The sequence below is a fragment of the Bison bison genome, unplaced genomic scaffold (genome assembly GCF_000754665.1).
Source record: "Bison bison bison isolate TAMUID 2011002044 unplaced genomic scaffold, Bison_UMD1.0 scf7180017864201, whole genome shotgun sequence".
In the NCBI taxonomy this organism is placed as follows: Eukaryota; Metazoa; Chordata; class Mammalia; order Artiodactyla; family Bovidae; genus Bison; species Bison bison.
In genome coordinates this window covers 4,978,716-4,998,054 of record NW_011494773.1, presented here as the reverse complement: position 1 = coordinate 4,998,054, position 19,339 = coordinate 4,978,716, and the positions used below count along the sequence as shown (strand labels likewise).

The window sequence follows — 19,339 nt, the reverse complement described above, 5'->3', positions numbered from 1 at the left end:
CACTGACCATGGAAAAAACAAAGGAAATGGGAAAATACTGCATAATTTGTGGTCTCTGAAATGACCCAGCCTTAATGGAAGTTTGTTTTCAGTAGTAATTTATGTCAGCTTTGTGTAGTTCAGGTCAATTCAAGAAAAGGTAGATGCTTCCCTGCCAGGAGGACGGGGAGAAATGTATAAATTGTAAGTTTATACGACCATTGGAAATAGGAACACAGAAATCCATTATTTAGAGCCATGATTACTACCAAATTTATCCTGGCTGGCTGGAAGCTATGGCCGTGATTCAGGACACTCTTTTAGCAGGCTTGGATTCCATTACCTGTAGCCTGTAGACAGTGGGGGCTTAGTGAGGGAGACTCATGATGCCAGCTTTGGAAACTGTCACTTTTACTTTTTTATAAGTAGTGACCGACCACTGGTCTCCATGGATAGCTCCTTGTAGGCTAAAGGACACAGTTTCCGGACTGGGCTTTCACTCCCAGGGCCCAGACCAGACTGGATTTGAGTGAAGTCTGGAGCAAACTGATGACTTCTCGACATCTCGAGTGCTTTGAAATTCAAATGCTAAATGTTGGTGGAGTTGGTATCTATCAACTCAATTTTAAACATAAATGCAGATTGCGATTTTTCTATAATTCTAGCATTGTTGTAAATAATGTTTATTTAAATATATATATATATATATAAATAAATAATCCCAGGAAGAAAGGACTGTGGTTTTTTCATGGGGTTACTTTAGGAGTTGAAAGTGAATCTTACATATTAATTTAACTTGAAATTCTTAGAAAAGCAAATCAATGAAAGTTAATAAAAAAAACTTTTTTTTTTTTCACTTCCTTACTTCAGATACTGCTGCTCTAAAAAGAAAAGTTAGTGTAGTTAATATGTGTTAAAGGTGAAATGACAGGACATTCCTGGACCAGGACTTTATATTAGTGACTGGGAGGTTATAACTGAGCTGAAACCTGAATGGCAAGAAGAAACAGCTGAGTTAAAATTGGGTAGGACGCATCTTCCTAGTCCAGGGGCAGAACTGGAAAGACCCCAGGGGGAGAAAAAGAGGAAGGAGAATGAGTGAGGGAGAGAGTGATTGGGGGAGAGCGTGGCAGGACATGAGGTCCCGCGGCAGCCTTTTCAGCCACCAGCAGATGTTCGGATTTTATTCTGATTTCACTGGGAGGCCATGGAGGGTGTGATAGGAGGGGATAACGCAGCAGAGTGGCATAGTCTGATGAACATTTTAGAAAGGTAATTCCGGTGCGTGGAAAACGGGGAAAGATGAAAATAGGAGAGAAAATGGTGGCTTGGGCTGGAGTGATGGTATTAATAATAGAGATGGTATGAGGCAGAAGGACTCAGGTGAAATGGAAGGCAGACTCCTCGGAACTTACCCTTAAATGGGACGGGTCCAGCAGGCAGGCCATGGAAGGAAGGAACCAAGGTTTCAGAAACTGGGTGCATGAGTATATCATTTTCTAAGATGACGAAGAGCAAGGGATAGGCAGGCAGCCGAGATGAAGAAACCAAGTGGGAGGGCTGACTGATATATTTGGATATAGGCATCTGGAGCTCAGAAGAGAGGTAAGAGATGGTAGAAAAACATTAACCTAGATTCCACATCTAGGCTCAGTTTCCTTTTGTGTAGAACAGAGGTTTCTATAAAAAGGAAGCCCTTCAGATTTCTTCTTCTAAAAGTCTCTGTGCTTTAATGTCACTATATACTAATCAACACCCGCCTTCTACCCTCACTCTTCAAATCCAAAACAAACAAATGACATGGATATGTGGGTTTTTTTTAATATAGTAAATTATTTTATTCCTCAATTGAAGATTTGGTAGTCCATGTAAAGCTTGCAGAAAACTAGTAATCAAATGCAACGATTGCTTATAGCTTTGTCAAGCCAGGGGTTATATTCATCCAGGTGTATTTTTCTCTTTTCTCTCACCCTGCCAGCATTTACCCAAAGAACAGTCGCTCCAGACTCACCTTCAATCAAGGAAGATGCCCCAAGTTTACTGATGGATGAAAGAAGTCCACAACCCAGAAAGGAGGAATACGAAAGCAAAAACAACAAAATGTAATTAGTTACTCTACCTGAGTGTTTTACAAATAGTAGTATATGTATCCTTGCCACAGTTTGGCCCAGATAATCTAGCAGACGTGTCTGAAGCTTCTGCTCTTCAGCATTGCCAAACAGCGACTGCGAGACAGTGCAGCTGGTCTTTGTGGATGATATAAGTTAAACCAATCCAAACAATATCAGCTTGTGAATGACATACAGCCAACTTACTGGCAACTTACACCAGCAGAGAAAGAAGAATATTTTTCACCTTGCATTTTCCATTTTCAGGGGTAGTCAGTCACATTTTTCTGACCAAAATTTGGATTTATAATTGAGGTCTTTCAAAAATGACTGGCTGAAAAAAGAGGAATATGTGTTCTCCTTGAGGCAGAAGTTGCGGGCACTTTGAATTCAGGGTGCATTTGTATAGAAGTGATTTTATTTTGATGCTTTCTCCCTCATAAATTATCATGTGTTATAACATGTCATGGAGATATGCATATATAACATTAGACAGTCCACTTTATAAATGCTCAGGATTGTTAACATCCATCATCTCAGCAGTCTGTTACTACATGCAGTATCTTAAAATTATTTCCAATTATCCATTTTTGTAACAATGAAGAATTTACAAATGAAATCTGAATTGTTAGAGTTACAAAGAATTTGTAGCGTAATTTATTTATTTGTCTTTTTGTGGCCAAATATCCCACTGTGATCACTCCGGTCATATCCTGGACCTTCTTTGGTTTACTCTGACCGGAATCATTAGCACCAAACTCCTGTGTCCATGAGATTTACTTGCCAAGAGTTCTAGTATAATCTGTTACTATCTGTCTAAATTCTTAGAGTGTCTTAAGAGTCTTTCTCAACATCAAAGTGTTTTTAAGAACCTATTCTCTTTACATGTTGATTTACCAATGAAGAAAATTTTTTATTAAATGCTAAAGAAGAGTAAACAGCCAGGAACTAAATCCCACTGGGTCGTGATGGAAAGATTCTGAACAGAGACAAGGACAATAAAGCAGCGTCTTCATAATGTGCATTACATTTTGTGTTCGTTAAAATCCACTTGCTGTTTAGAGCTCTCACATTTCATAAAGATGTTTCTTGTTCTACTCAAGATATGTTCTCCTAATTTACCGTATTTAAATGTGCAGAAGAAATGGCATTCTCCATGAACTCAAATGCAACAGTTACTACAGAAGACAGAATGTTTTATTTCACAATTTACCAATACAGCGTATACAACCTCTGATAATGCAGTCATGCATTTTATCATTTGTTCATCCAAAAACCTTTTACTGAGTTGTTGCTATAGGCTAATCACGGGGTTAAGAAGGAAAACGAGACCCAAAAACAGGTGCGCGTGTCCCAAACTTTATTTGGCATTAGGAGTTACATGAAAAAGGAGTGATGTGCTCATGCAGGCTGGAGAAGTTCTGGAGTAGACACCACTAAGCAGGCTTGGTTTGGTTGTGTCTAACCTTAACCTTGAGACTTGGAGCTGCTAATGTGCCAACGAGCACCAGAGGTTTCAGTGCAAGTGGAATTATTACCCTTTAGTAATATCTGGGATATTGAGAAATTATGTCAGTATTTTCATTGATGTTTTAACTAATACTATTTTTATCTATGTGGATCTAAATGACTGGGAAGAAAACAAGGGAGAAATTAACAGATTTTACTTAAATCCTACAGGTAGATGTTAGATAGCTTTTCATTTACTGCATTACTAGGAACTTCATGTGGTCCATTCTATTTAATAGAAACTGATCTAAAACATTATTAGCTTTTCGTGGGGGAATAAAAACATTATTAGCTTTTTTAAAAAATCTGTGGTCATTAGAAAAAGTTACATCAGGCCAGTTAAGCCTGAAAAGTGGAGGTAGCTCAGATTTTGTACTTGGCACATCCTTGAAAGCATGTTAGGTGATGATTTTATAACAGAAAAGGATCTTATAAAAGGCCTTTTTTTTTAATCTGGAAAAAAAATAAAGCATTGTATATTACTGAAGTCCCTATACTATGGTTGGATGAATGAAGGTGTCTGACTTTAAGTATGGAACACACAAGAACTTCAAAGGCAAAGTCAACTTTTTGTGAGCAACAGTTTTGTCGAAATACCTTGGCCCTCTGTTTATATGGAGTTAAATCCAAGGACCTGTCTCCTCTGAGGATTTTTCCTATCTCTTGCAGTCACCATAAGCTTGAGTTGGAAATTTAAAAGGAATGCTAAGGAAACACTAATAGTTTGTTTTGTACATTTCAGAAGCCAGAACGATTTTCCCTTTACGCACCCCTTTGGCAGGATAACGTGTGATATCAGCCCCATTGAGCTGAGGCTGGTCGGCCATGTTGCTCATAGCACTAGGACATTGGACAGGATAAACCTTATTCTGGAAATGATAGTGGTCCCAGACTTAATTTGAAGATTGACCTTTTCAGTTTAATAATTTTGATTCTTCTGGCCATCTTTCTCCCTAAACACACTAAACTTCCACTGAAGTTACTGAAGGCCGCAGATGGGAGAAACACAGCTGGGAGAAATCTGGCTTGATGTTTTTCCCATTGGCTAAGGTTATTATTATTTCCTTGACTAATGTCTGATTTGAAGGCTGGAAACCAGTTGGTTATATAACATCTTATGCATCCGGCTTACCAGAATCACGAAGTTGCCTTCTTGTTACAGTTTACATATTTTTACTAATAGATATATTTACTATTTTTACTATAGCTGAACAAAACCGTGCACATAAGGCGTTTGAATTTAAAGGTTTTGTGGATAAAAAGCACCTCCCTGCTTGGCTAAGAATGCAGTTAAGTCTCTTTTTCTTCATTTTCCTCCTTTCAACTGTGGCAAATGCATAAGGCTCAGGTCAGAGGTATGTAAAGCCTTCTTATAATCACAGTGATTATTACACTAATAATATATAGATTAGTTCCCTAATCTATATCGGATCTTATCGTTAAAAAAACAAATAATTGTTTTGTGTAGGACTTAAATCTTCCATATAATTAGGTGTTGTATTTACTTTGCAACCCCTTTTTAGGAAGGGGTAAATATCTCAAATTGTTTTACTGAGAATTTGTACTATAAGCCCAACTACACATTATATGGTGAAGGCCAAGAATGTGAATGATCACTGAGGAAGCGATTCCTTCTCCAAGATTCTTACACCCCTCCCCAAACAAACTGTCCCAGTGTTTTCTCTCAACTTAAAACAGAAAATTTGTGATTTTTGTGGCCTTCAAATGCGGAAGCTATCCTCACGAAAGCATCTGGTTTTCTTGGATCAAAAGTAAACCATGAACCTTCAGCTGGAAAGTAAGTTTGGGAAAGTTTGTATATAAAGGCATTTCATGCTCTGAAGTATGATACGAAAATAGTCACATCTTTCAACTTTTAAGTTCCCGAAAGTTTAGCAGTAAAAACATATCAGCTTATTCCCTATTTCAGGAAAAAAATTTAAACCATGAAAGATTCCATTTAGTTTCATTTCCGTACAAAACACAACACATCTCATTTAAGGCTAGGAGAAGTGCTTACATCTAGAAGCAGAACTTTGGATTCTAAGCCCCCAAATAAATTTCAAGGAAGTCTCCCTTGCTTTTGATCAGTAACGAAGTAAACGATTTTGCTGTGCTCTGGTAAAACCAGCTGAACCTTCAAGTTCTAAGCTCATCTGTCCCCATCTTAGCCTCTGTGGCTCTATCCACCCCATGCCTACGTCCCACCCAAATCCAAACCCAAACCAAGTCACTTGGAGTTTTACCAAGTCAGCCTCTACTACTCACCTCTGGAGTCTGATAGGTCTCCGTAGCCTACAATGAAGGGGCTGGCTGGCTGGTGTTTGTAACACCTTCATGTCTTGAAGGACCGGCCAGTTAAAAGGATTTGAGTGTCACATGTCTTGGACTACTCTCCTGGTTGAAAACCCAGGAATACTTCTGTAGCTGGTATCTTTTCCTCCATAATACAGCTTAACTCTGACATAGTGCAAAGCCATGAGACAAACATCGGCTTGAACTTGCTGCCTTGCTCTCTGCAGGAGTATGTGGTATTTCTAAACATAGCAGATGTTAGTGCTGTTTCAGGACAGTAAAAACAACAAACATATAATCTGATGGCCTCCACTTTTCAGGGGTTTTCCAGGTGGTGTTAGTGGTAAAGAACCTGCCTGCCAATGCAGGAGACATAAGAGAAATGGGTTCGAGCCCTGGGTTGGAAAGATCCCCTGGAGAATCCTGTGGACAGTGGAGCCTGGCAGGCTACAGTCCATAAGGTCGCAAAAATACACAACTGAAGCAACTTAGCATGCACACACCACCTTTCAGAATGTAAAACCTTGTGCTTTTGAGCATATAGGTGGGGCATGAAAAAAGGGCTGCAGTAGTCAAATTAGAGTCATACATTTATAACCTGTAATTGTAACAGTAACTTGCTGTTCTACGGCATTGGCTACATACTTGCCATTCCCTGGAATGAATGCTGTTTTCCTCAAGTTGGCAGATGGTGGACATTTATGCCCAGACTGTCTTCTATCATCTCTCCATAGATCCTCACGAGTTGACACCCTCTCATTTTTCATCCTTTGGTAAAGCATTTTGACTGGCATTATTTAAATAAAAAGCAAAAATTACCATTTATCCTTAAATATAGGAGCTCTGTGTCATCTGTATACTCGACTGAAAATAAAAGATCAGAATACTGGCTTGAAGCAGTATTTTTTTAAACAAAATTAGTGGATTTTAAACCACCACCAGTTCAGATGTCATAATTTAAGAGAAAATATCTTATTCTGAGGGAAAGGAGGATAACATCATATGTTCGTTTGTAACTAGTTGGACAATCTCCTTTAGATTCTGACTTCATGTTTTTGTAAAATCATGCTTTTTCTGAAATTGTTACCAAGCCTCCAGAGTTGGTCCCCCAGCAAGGGTCTTTCTGCCCAGTGTTGATCAAGCCAATAGAACGAGAAGCAAAGAGGAGCCTTATTCTTTGATCAGAGAATGAGGAGGTATGAGCTCTGGAGGACACAGTCTCCTGGACTGGCCATGGCTGGGGCTGCTTTATAGGGGTCCCAGCAGCAGGGAGGGGCAGGGTGCAGGGGTCTGGTGAGGGGGACACAGCTGGGCCACTGAGACCCCAGATCAGTGTTGACACCTTGTGCGGTGTCTCTGCGCAAGGCCCGCTACCATCATCTTAAATCAGTGTTGTGAGTTGCCTTCAGCATAGCCCATCAGAGCTCTGTCCAGAATGGCCATTTGGCCCTGGGAACTCTGGTCTGAAAGGCCAGATTGGAGGCGTCTGCATGCTATAAGCAAGTGGAACTAGACTAAGGACCAAGGGGGGAAAAGTTACATTTTATTTTATTACCCATATTCTATTTTTATTTCCTGTGAATTTTTTATGGGCTTTGCCTGTGACAGTGGGACACATCTTATTTTTATGATATGTTTTCCATCAAATTACAGTCTCCTTTTTTTTCCCCCTTGCAAATATTTCAATTTATTTCTGAATCATTTGAAGCCACCAAGGGTTCAGATGGCTTTTAAAAGCCCCAGCTTGGCCAACAGCGTGAAAACTTGTACTTTAAGATAGTGCATCTCTCTTTGTTCTTGACATAATATATTTCAAATGAAATTTTTTTTTCCCTTCAAGTTTCTCTCATTTCTTCCCCTGGGATCCATAGTCATTTCCTCAAGCATCTTTGGAAGCCAACTGTGTCCTTGATTTGGGCCAGCTTGTAGACTGGAGTCATGCTCACGTGCCTGGGCAGGCATTTTAAGATACCAAGACAATGCCACCATAAAGAGTGAGATTAACACATGAAACACAAGTTGTTTTTTTTAATGATCTGGCTGATCTGTTAACTAGGTGTGAAAGACTTTTCTTGGTAAGACAAGATTGTTTCTTTTCATCCTTGTGTGATGATACACAGCTGTTTTTTAAGCAGTTTGGCCATCTGATGAGAGGAGCGGACTCATTGGGAAAGACCCTGATGCTGGGAAAGATTGAGGGCAAGAGAAGAGGGTGATAGAGGATGAGATGGTTGGATGGCTTCATTGACTCAATGGACATGAGTTTGAGCAAACTCCAAGAGCTAGTGAAGGTCAGGGAAGCCTGGTGTGCTGCAGTCTAGCATAGGGTCACAAAGAGTCAAACACGACTTAGCAACTGAACAAAAATATGTATTTTATATATCAGGACTTATTTCTATCCCTTTTTTATTTTTTAACCTTAAAGCCAACAGAGCAATTCCCAAATTATGCGTCATGTTGGACTTAGGATTTAAAATCTAAATGTCTTAATATATCCCCTTACAAGACATTTTTTTTTCCTTTTCAGCTCCCAAAGCCAGCTATTATCAGATCATACTGCATAACTCTTACTCAGTGTTATCCCTAGGGTAGTGGTAACGCTAGTTTAGATTTTGTTTGTCCATTATTGCTGAGCACTTAGCTGAATAAGGGAATGGAGAGTGGCAGGAGTTCTGTAAAATGATATGAACACAGAGGAAGCTGTGTCGCCTTCAACAACAATATCTTAAAGTGTTTACTTGAAAGAAGAAACTGCGGTAGCCCTCCGTCCTTTATCTGATGCAAGGTCCTGGAAAGCAGCGTTGCCAGAAGTCCTGTAGAACTTGTGCCCCATAAAGGCCCATTTCTGATGAAAATGACACTGTTCCTTAATGTTCTTGACGGACTGCTTGCTGGCCGTGTGGACTGGGATGCAGAGTGGCCTTATTGCAGATAGATTTTTTCAGTCTGAGTGCCCTGTGTTTGTCTGTCATTTGGGATTTTCATCTTATTTATTCCATAGGTGTGATTTATGACGGCCATTTTGAGAACTTCCCATCATGCCGAACCTCGAGCCGTCGGTTACCGGAAGTAAAGCAGCCATGGCGGCAAAGCCATCTAACATGGTGGCTTTGGGGAGGTCAGGCAGTTAAAAGAAGTTCGGGGAAGCCTAGAGACTTTGGCCTCTTTTTATTTATTTATTTATTTTCACTCCAAGCTGAATAAAATAGATGCATCAGTTCTAACGAGGAACTTCCTGCCCAGAGTCACTGGCAGAGCAGTCTGCTCCCAACAGCTGCAAACTTGAGAGACCTCACGCTGCTGGCCAAGGTTCATTCTGTGCTTTGACTTAAGACCACAGCCAGTAAAGCCAGTGTGTACCGTGGAAAGAGTTTCCCACTTTTTCCATTGGAGCAGCCTTTGGTGAGGTTAGTTTGACTGTTCCAAATTAACAGTGGTGGGTCATTGCTCATTTTTTAAATTTTAACTGTGCGTAAACCTACTGATTAGATTCCACTGAGGACAAGTCATAATTTTCTGAGGAAAATACGTATCTTTTTATTCAGTATTCCTTACAGCACTGGTTTTCAAAGTGTGGCCCCCAAACCAGTGGCAGCAACAGGAAGCACCTAGGATCTTGTAAAAACTACAAATTTCTCATCTCCAGACCTAAGGATTCAGAAACTGGGGAAAGTGCCAGCAGTCTGGGTTCTAATAAGTCTTCTAGGTGATTCTGATGAATGTTCAAGAGTCATATGAACTTAAAAGTTCATTTGACTACAACCTTCTCTGAGCTTTAGTCTATCCCAAAACCAAAAAAAAAAAAAAATTATTTTCCAGTTCCTAATATATATTCTCCCAGGTATCCAAACTATGACTCCAGGCCCAGGTCACCCAGGTTAAGGAGATAAAGCAGCTTCCAAAGGTGCTTGATTTACTATTAGAGGTCACTTCTCCTTGCTTCACCTAGCAAGCTTCTATTAACAAGAGCTTGTCAACCATTGAGAATCATCATCAGGGCATCTAATTAAATCAGGACCTACAGGTATAGCTCTTCTCTCTGGTGAAATGCAGACTAATATTTGATTATCAAAAGGATGTGAACTTCTTTGGGGCAGAATTTTTATCCTGTTTCCTCCCAGGAACTTGAGAGATTTGAGGCATTGGTTCTATATTGTCATTTTACATGTGATTTCAATTTTTCCTGTCTATACCAATGGCTCACAGTCATCCACTGTGGGTCAGAGTAACATTTCCAGACTCTGACATTGTCACTTTAAGAAAGATTTTGATTTAATGACTGTTGAATGTTTAAGTCTTATCCAACTTTTCCTCATTGTCTGTAACTGAGACCAGATATTTATTACATTGGTCCATCTCTTTATCCTCTGATAATTAATGGATAAATAGAATTTGTCTTGGCTTTTTATCTTTTTTTTTTTTTTACCCTCCATTATATATCACTGATCATTTGACTGGTTTCAAATCAGGTTGCTTCCCCATCCCTGTATATACTTAGAGATGGACTAAATAAAAATCTATATAGAATTCTCCAATTCTCTTAACTAAAGCTTTTAAAGCACTTCTTTCAGTTTCTGAACACTTGAATTACATATTACACTATGCCATCCATCAAAGAAAGTATGGTTTTTGGAAGAGTCTTGTTTTTTGAGCAACCACACTGTGACAGGATCCATCCAGAGACTTTGCTGAGGAACTTACACCGCCAGCTAGCCAACTGCAGCACTAAAATTACTGAAATTTACAGGTCTTGCATAAATAACAAAACCAAATAAGTTGCAGATAGCATAACCCCTCAACTGTGTTTGAAATGTCTTCAGTAATTTTAGGGTTTGAAATTCATACCAGGTAGATACATAGATAACTTTTTTTAATAAAAGACTTTTGAATATACAAGTGCATCGTATTACACCTGCTGCTATACGCTTTGGAAAATCTTCCCATTGTTGATCAGGGACTGTGCCAACCACATAGTTATGTTCATATGTTACTCAGGACTAGTGACCTTCTATCCAAGAAAGCATTATTTCCATTAATTTAACTGTCTATCACATTTCCATATCATTCATTAGTGTGAATCTAGTGTGTCTTGTTTAATTGGCTTACAAAGGTTTTCTGTACATATTACCAACCTTAACCTTATAATTTTAAAGAGTTTAAATATAATTTCTTCACTTAATGTGCTGATAAATTTGATTAGCTGGATATGTATGCTTAAATGTGCTCATACTTCTTAACTCCTGCCTGCCAATTATAATAGTTATGCACCATTTGAAATTGATATAGCAGACTTGCATGTGCTAAACCTGTCATGCCTATCAACATTTTGCTGGTTATTGTTCTCAGAAAAGAGAAGGAAAGTGAACTTTCGAAAGGTAAGTACAAAGTTGTGCATATTTAGATAGTATCAGATAATATAGGAAGACAGCCAAAACCCTTCCATTGTCCTTGATCTCTTCTGACTATAAACACTAAAGGTGAAGAACCAGTTTGGCACAGCCATACAACCCAAAATAATCCTTCTTGTTTTAATATTTTGCTTTTGGGCAACATTTACTTTCCAGAAATAAGAATATTTTGTACGTGTGAAAATGTATTATTCACTGGGCATTACATGAAAATTTCATTCAGATTCTGAGAACTGTTACTGAAGATGGGCTGAGCTTCTCATGGACAGATCTCATGTGAGAACAATCAGTTCTGGAGCCACCGAGATCCAGATGTCCAACTGAACAGCCGCCATCCTCTGCAGTAACCTTGACATCACTGCTTTTGAGTTGTGACCATGTGTTATGCATTTCTTATCCTGACGCCCAGGATTGAGGTCAGATGTTGTCTACCCTTAATTTTGTCCTTTGGGACTCTTTATATTTCTCAGTGGGACGTACGGGCTCAGATACTGGTACTGCAGAGCAGCTAAAGGAAAACTTTCTCATGCAACGTTCATGCAAGTAGATGTTCAGGCTAAATCTTCATTACCCTTAAATATTTAGTGTTGATTGCTCTTTTCAGACAGTGATTAGAAGTGAACTGGGAACAAAGTAGGCATCTACAGAAGAAAGAAGAAAACGTTAAAGTCTTCTGGGGTCTGTAACTTGGCTATTATCTGTAAAGCAATGTTCGATCAACTTACAAAAGTGACACTGTTACCAACAGAATTACTTACCTTTGCCGGTAGCATCCTGGGAGCTAATTCCCAAGTTATCCGTCACTTATGTGAAGAGACATTTGTTAATATTTGGAATCCACATAGGTGTTGGGAAGGTCAGACCAACGTAATTCATCACTGCTTTAATATTTGTAGTGCATTTTGTCATCATGAGCCAAAGGTCTAGAATAGAGAAAAATGTGGATAGTAGGAACCAAGTATTAGGTTTTTATTATTGTTTTGATATCATAATAGATCAAACATCATCTTAACTCTTACAATCAATATTGTATTGAGAATCAGAATCTTTGAAAATTATGTAGAAAATTGCTGAATGCAATCAGTGGTACCTAGAAAGCATCTTTAATTGATGAATTATGTATATTTGCTTTAAATATAATTATACTGTATTTCTAAATTACAGGATGCTTCAATAGACAGTAAGCTCTTTAAATAAGGCAGCATGTTTTGTCTAGCACAGTGGATGGGCATATTTTCAGTCTTCAGATTGTATTTGCTAACTGAACTAATCACACGTACACCGTCAACCATCCTTCCCTACTCCAGTGAGCAAACAGTGTTTATTAACTAGTCTGGACAGCCAGATTTGCAGAATTGTTCAGCACTTAACAGACCAGTTGCCAGAGTGTATTCATGAAAATTCAAATCATCATGTCCTTGGAATTTCCTAAGGGTTTAAACAATGTCTTCAGAGCCATGATGGCAGGAAAACCAACCAATTAGATAGCACCCCTGCATCACCAGTATTGATGACTAACTTAATGAGTGTGAAATTTGCTGAATTTACCATAATGAATATCCTTTAAATATTGATATCTACATTATCATTGCATGCCCCATCTCTTGTGTTGTGTAAGTGTATAATTGAGGCCTGAGTATGTGTTGGCCTGATACCACATTTGTGGATCTTTTTAGAGATTCTTATCATCACCACTTAGTTTGCCACCCCAAGCCTTTTCCACTGAACAGCTAACATAGAACAAAAATCCTTGAGATTGTAATGTTGGTCCCTTAAACCCCAAGTTAATTTTGCTATGGTACTTTAAGGAAAGTGGAGAGACCCATGTGATGAATTAAGATCAGTTGCTCCATGATTATTGACTTTTCAATATCATCTGCCGGAACTTGTGCTTCACCCTCTACACAATAAGGCAGGTAAATCTCTGCTAGGTTTTATAGGCCTGCCGATATCCAGCCAATCTGTGGCTAATTGTGGTTTCGTTGCCTATTCAGCCTACTGCTGCTGCTAAGCCGCTTCAGTCGTGTCCAACTCTTAGTGACCCCATGGACTGCAGCCCACCAGGCTCCTCCATCCATGGGATTTTCCAGGCAAGAGTACTGGAGTGGGGTGCCATTGCCTTCTCCATTCAGCCTACTAGCATTCCTTTATTCCAGGATGTTTTGCTTGAAAAACTCACTTAGTTCATATGCCAATTTCTTGTTATTTAACAATTTATTTGCTGACCAGCTAAGTATCTACTATAAAAATCACTGAAAATTGTGTGCTTCCATTCTTCTTCATCTTTCCCTTTAGTACTTCCTTTCTCTCCACATTACTAGCAATCCAAAACCCTTTCTACCATAGTTAGGTTTTGCGTACTTTGAAGTTTAGGTCAAAAAGCTTGAGTGGCCCAAGATCTAGCACTTTTAGCTTCCTTATGTTTATAATAATGCAGTATTGCTGAAGCAGTGGATAATGTGCTTTTCATCTGTCTTTTATAACCTGCATGAACAAGATTTGGCCCTATGATAGAACTGTGTACTATGACATAATTCGATAATGCCGTTTTTTCAATATGGCTACCATCACAAGCCTGATGCTTGCCAGCCTAATAAATAGTACAGTTGATTATACACTTTTGATGCATGCACAATGAAAGAAATTATGAAACTTTGGACTTTGCATTGTTGATTATAACTAAGAAAGTGCATGTTATTCTACATGGTTCAGGACAACACAACCATTGAATAGTCGAGAGCTGTCTCCTTCCTTCACCTCCAGGACATCAGTAGTGGCTGACATAACCTCAGTGACTTTTGTCCTGAAGCCTTCTAATATATTGAACATGGGAGAAGATTCCACCAACCAATCGATGACTCCCGAAAGCTTAGCACTGTAATGGGTGCTGTGAAATATGCGAGGAAGGTAGGACTCCTGCTATTTTAGCTGTTCAGTAAATATTTGGTGAATGAATGTAATATAACAATAACAACAACAAAGTTAAAGCACTTTTTAATTCCTCTCTGTGTGAAAAAGAGCAATATTTTCCTTTAAAGGGCTTTCCTACCCAGACAATATTTAATTTTTACTCTTGTTTGACAAAATACAACAATCCCAGAATTTTAGTCAGTTTTTAAAAAGAAGGTTCTTTTGATATTTGGCAAAACTAATACAATTATGTAAAGTTTAAAAATAAAATAAAATTAAAAAAAAATAAAATAAAAAAGAAAAACATTTAAAAAAAATAAATAAAAAGAAGGTTCTGGATCATAGAAACTTTATTTTCACTAGAGAATATTCTTATTATTTATTATATATTCCCAATGAATTTTAAGAATCACTCTAATACTTGTTTTAGGTTTAAATGCCAAAGTAAGGGTTGGGGTATTTAAAATGAACTAGAATTTACATCATTCAAATGGGTGGGTTTAAAAACATGGTGATCCAGTTTGCTATCCTGCATGCTGCCAAGGGGAGGAGTGTTGGGACCAGAGGAATCCTGGCTACTTCAGCCACTAATCGCCTATATGACACTGAGCTCGCCATTTCATTTCTGTCTCTTAGCTGTTAATGGAGGAGGTTGGACTAAATGGTTTTCTGGGTCGCTTTCTATCTGATGGTTTGTGAGTGTGCTGTTGATATGTACAATGGCATTCTTCACTAGACTAAAAGTATCGTGTGTAGTCTGAATCTCTACCTCAAAGCTAGTTCTAAGAGCTATCAAACCATATTTGGATCATTGTAACTGTGCTAGGTTCAGTCATGTCTGACTTTTTGTGACCCATAGAGTGTAGCCCCCTAAGTTCCTCTCTCCATGGGATTTTCCAGGCAAGAATACTGGAGTGGGTTGCCCTTTTCTTCTCCAGGGCATCTTCCTGACCCAGGGATTGAACCCACATCTCCTGCATCTCCTGCATTGGCAGGCGGGTTCTTTACCACTGTGCCACCTGGGAAGCTTTGGGTCATAAACCTTGTCAATGATCCATTCAATAATCACCTTTTCATAAAATCACTTTACTTGCACAATCTGCCTTCCTCCCTTTTCCATGTTATGTTTGGATTTTAAATGATATAGGATTAGAATCCTACATCTACCACTGACTGGTGCTGGGGTAAGTGTGATTTGAGGTAATCAACATTTCTGAGCTCTTTTATCTCATCTGCACAGTGGAATTGATTGTGTCTACTTCAAAAGAACTGTTAGGAGATTTATATGCAATGGTACTTGAAAAATGCCAGGCTCAGAATGTGGCATTCAATCATTCTCCATGAAGATTTCTTACTTTTCTTTAACATCAATGCCTGATCCACTTCATTCATAAAAATCTCCCCTGATCTCAGATTCTTGTCTCCACTTACTAAAGAGCAATGTATCACTCTAACTGCACAAAAATCAAAGTTGAAACTACTTGGATTTTAGAACATATTTATTCTGTTAAATTGCATTAATTAATCAAATATTTACTGAGTGCCAACTCTATTCTGAAGTAAATTCCGTAGTTTAACTCATTTACTCCTGACAACAACCCTATAAGGTAAGTATCATTTTCCTTCAATAATCTATCTGAAATGAGGAAACTGAGGCACAGAGAGGTTGACTGCCATACTCAAGGGCATGCATTCGTAAGTATGGAGCCCACAGTTGAATGCATGCACTTGGTCACTGGGTCACCTTTGCAAACAGCCATTTTATTCACTTTTATTTAAAAATGCAAAAGTAAAATGTTTAAAATGCAAAGGAATCGATGGCACTAAGGAGTTTGGGGGTTTTTTTCCTGTTTTGTTGCTGTCGTTGTGTCTTGTTGTTGGTGGTGGTTTTGTTTGTTTTTTTTTTTCCAGAAAGATTTACACAGCATTTCTAGGAAAAGAAAGAGGGCAAAACAGGGGTCAACTCTGCTGACCTTGCTTAAATTTCACTAAGGCTTGATAATGCATTACGTTTTGATACGTCCTTCCTGTAGCCCACAGGAGGAGTGAAAGAGCATCAGGTGGGGTTAGCACCTAGAGGACTGAGCAGACTCCATTTCCTGTCCCTATGGACTAGCCAGTACCATGCACTTTTTGTAAACTTAAATACTTGTCTGTCCTAACAAGCATAGAGTGTGTGTGTGTATACACACACTCTGCCTAAAGAAGAGCCTCTGCTAATAAAAGGGACTTTTGGTTCAGTAGGAAAAAAACAAAACAAAACAAACCAGTGTGGGTGTCAGAAGAAGCTGAGGGGAAGCATGCAGAGAGGGTAGAGGAAGTGAGGAGCTTCTCTTCTAACCGCCGTATTGATGTGTGAGTGGAAGCTGGGAGTGAATTTCATGAGCAAATATGGAATTTTGCCACTGAATTCTTTCCTCCAGAGCTAACAATCTCATGGGATATTAATACAAGGGGAAAAGACCTTGGGTGAAGAAAAGAATTTTCCTTTTTCAGGATGGAGTTCTCTCAGGATGACGGTGAAGTCTGAGTGTCAGAAAGTGGTAATTGAAGACCAAGCATTTTTATCATAAGAAAACAGGAAAATGAGCTACACTCTCTGGAATCATCTTTGGTAATTTGAAAAAGGAACCTGGTCATATCAGCCTACTCAAGGACCCTTTTCCCTACTTAAAATCCTCTAAGCTTTCCAGGATGTGTGGGCCTTTTGACCCTAATCATCATTCTGTACCAAGGTCATCAAAATAGAAATCTGGTACATGTATCCAGATTGCCAGGAGAAATATCAATAACCTCAGATATGCAGATGACACCACCCTGATGGCAGAGAACAAAGAGAAACTAAAGAGCCTCTTGATGAAAGTGAAAGAGGATTGTGAAAAAGTTTGCTTAAAACTCAGCATTCAGCTCTTTTCATGTCTGGCGCAGCCATGGCTCGGGGTCCCAAGAAGCACCTGAAATGCGTAGCAGCTCCAAAACACTGGATGCTGGAGAAACTGACCGGTGTGTTTGCCCTTCGTCCATCTGCCAGCCCCCACAAGCTAAGGGAGTGTCTCCCCCTAATCATTTTCCTAAGGAATAGACTTAAGTGTGCCCTAACTGGAGATGAAGTAAAGAAGATTTGCATGCAGCGTTTCATTAAGATCGATGGCAAAGTCCGCACAGATATAACCTACCCTGCTGGTTTTATGGATGTCATCAGCATTGATAAGACTGGAGAGAATTTTCGTTTGATCTATGACACCAAGGGTCACTTTGCTGTTCATCGTATTACACCTGAGGAGGCCAAATATAAATTGTGCAAAGTAAGAAAGATATTTATGGGGACAAAAGGAATCCCTCATCTGGTAACCCATGATGCTAGTACCATCCGTTACCCTGATCCCCTCATCAAGGTGAATGATACCATTCAGATTGACTTGGAGACTGGCAAGATTACTGATTTCATCAAATTTGACACTGGTAACCTGTGCATGGTGACTGGAGGTGCTAGCCTGGGAAGAATTGGTGTGATTACAAGCTGGGAGAGACATCCAGGTTCTTTTGATGTGGTTCATGTGAAAGATGCGAACGGCAACAGCTTTGCCACACGGCTCTCAGACATTTTCATTATTGGCAAAGGCAACAAACCATGGATCTCTCTTCCCCATGGAAAGGGTATTCGCCTTACCATTGCTGAGGAGAGAGATAAGAGATTGGCAGTCAAACAGAGCAGTGGATAAAATGATCTCTATGTGATGTGATTGGAAAAGTCTTTGTAATTAAAGATAATACCAAGTGATTAATAGCAAACAAAAAACAAACAAACAAACAAAAAACTCAACATTCAGAAAACTATGATCATGGCATCTGGTCCCATCACTTCATGGCAAATAGATGGGGAAACGGCGGAAACAGTGTCAGACTTTATTTTTGGGGGCTCCAAAATCACTGCAGATGGTGACTGCAGCAATGAAATTAAAAGAAGCTTGCTCCTTGGAAGAAAAGCTATAACAAATCTAGATAGCATATTAAAAAGCAAAGGCATTACTTTGCTGACAAAGATCCGTCTAGTTAAAGCTATGGTTTTTCCAGTAGTCATGTATGGATGTGAGAGTTGGAGTATAAAAAAAAAGCTGAACACTGTAGAATTAATGCTTTTGAACTGTGGTGTTGGAGAAGACTCTTGAGAGTCCCTCGGACAGCAAGGAGATCAAACCAGTCCATCCTAAAGGAAATCAGTCCTGAATATTCACTGGAAGAACTGATACTGAAGCTGAAGCTCCAGTACTTTGCATCCACCTGATGCAAAGAACTGACTCCTTAGAAAAGACCCTGATGCTGGGAAAGATTGAAGGCTGGAGGAGAAGCCTGGTGGACAGAGGATAAGATGGTTGGATGATCACCGACTCGATGGACATGAGTTTGAGCCAACTTCAGGAGTTGGTGATGGACAGGGAAACCTGGTGTACTGCAGTCCACGAGGTCACAAAGAGTCAGACACAACTGAGCAACTGAACTGAACTGAACATGTGGATGTTGTGACTGCATCATGCTTTACAATCATATACAACACATTAGGTGGAGAAGGACATTTATATTTTATGAAGTTCATCATTTCATCATTAATGAATTAATCCTTTTATGAGTTATCTGAATCACTCTTTTGGAGCATTCTAAACGAGATAAAAAAAAACTGAAAACTTTTTTCAAGTAGCTGACTTAATGGATATCTGAATGTCTGATTTCAAAAGCTGTTACTTATAAAAGGCCAAAAAACGTTAATATGGGTAGTATAGATGTTACATAATTTTTCCAAGGCAGGAAAGGCAATAAGTTGCAAAATACTGTACTAAGAGAATATATGGTTTTTGATAAGAGCAGCTGCTACTTCAGTGAGCTATACAGTGTTTTAAAACTTGTTTGCTTTTTTTTTTTTTTCTGTTTTGGAAGTATGTTAATTAGTTCACTTGTTTGGTGTAATTTATCACCATCCTGCCTGTGTTGTGATTCTTAGTTGTATGGTGTGGTTTATGTCCACTGCTTGTAAGTGAGGGGAATGCCACCCTGTGCCTTTGGTGTTTTTATGCTTAAAAATAAAAAAGTGAAAACACAAGGCCTGACCACCAACAGGTGTATGTCCTGACTGGA

At 39.1% G+C, this 19,339-nt stretch overlaps 2 protein-coding genes across 2 annotated transcripts in view; both read left to right on the top strand.

The window, feature by feature from the left end:
- Positions 1 to 16,998, top strand: part of LOC104991810 (centrosomal protein of 128 kDa-like) — a gene marked incomplete at its 5' end in the record, with an annotated part of 84,513 nt that extends 67,515 nt beyond the window's left edge. The window contains 2 exons of the mRNA XM_010844416.1: positions 1,958 to 2,081; positions 16,706 to 16,998. Of these exons, the coding sequence (XP_010842718.1) occupies positions 1,958 to 2,081; positions 16,706 to 16,739 (158 nt within the window). The remainder of the gene's footprint in view (positions 1 to 1,957; positions 2,082 to 16,705) is intronic.
- Positions 16,999 to 17,124: 126 nt separating this feature from the next.
- Positions 17,125 to 17,990, top strand: LOC104991800 (40S ribosomal protein S4, X isoform-like). Its single transcript, XM_010844407.1, has one exon. The coding sequence runs from the start codon at positions 17,125 to 17,127 to the stop codon at positions 17,929 to 17,931; it is 807 nt and encodes a 268-aa protein (XP_010842709.1). The 3' UTR covers positions 17,932 to 17,990.
- Positions 17,991 to 19,339: the final 1,349 nt, after the last annotated feature.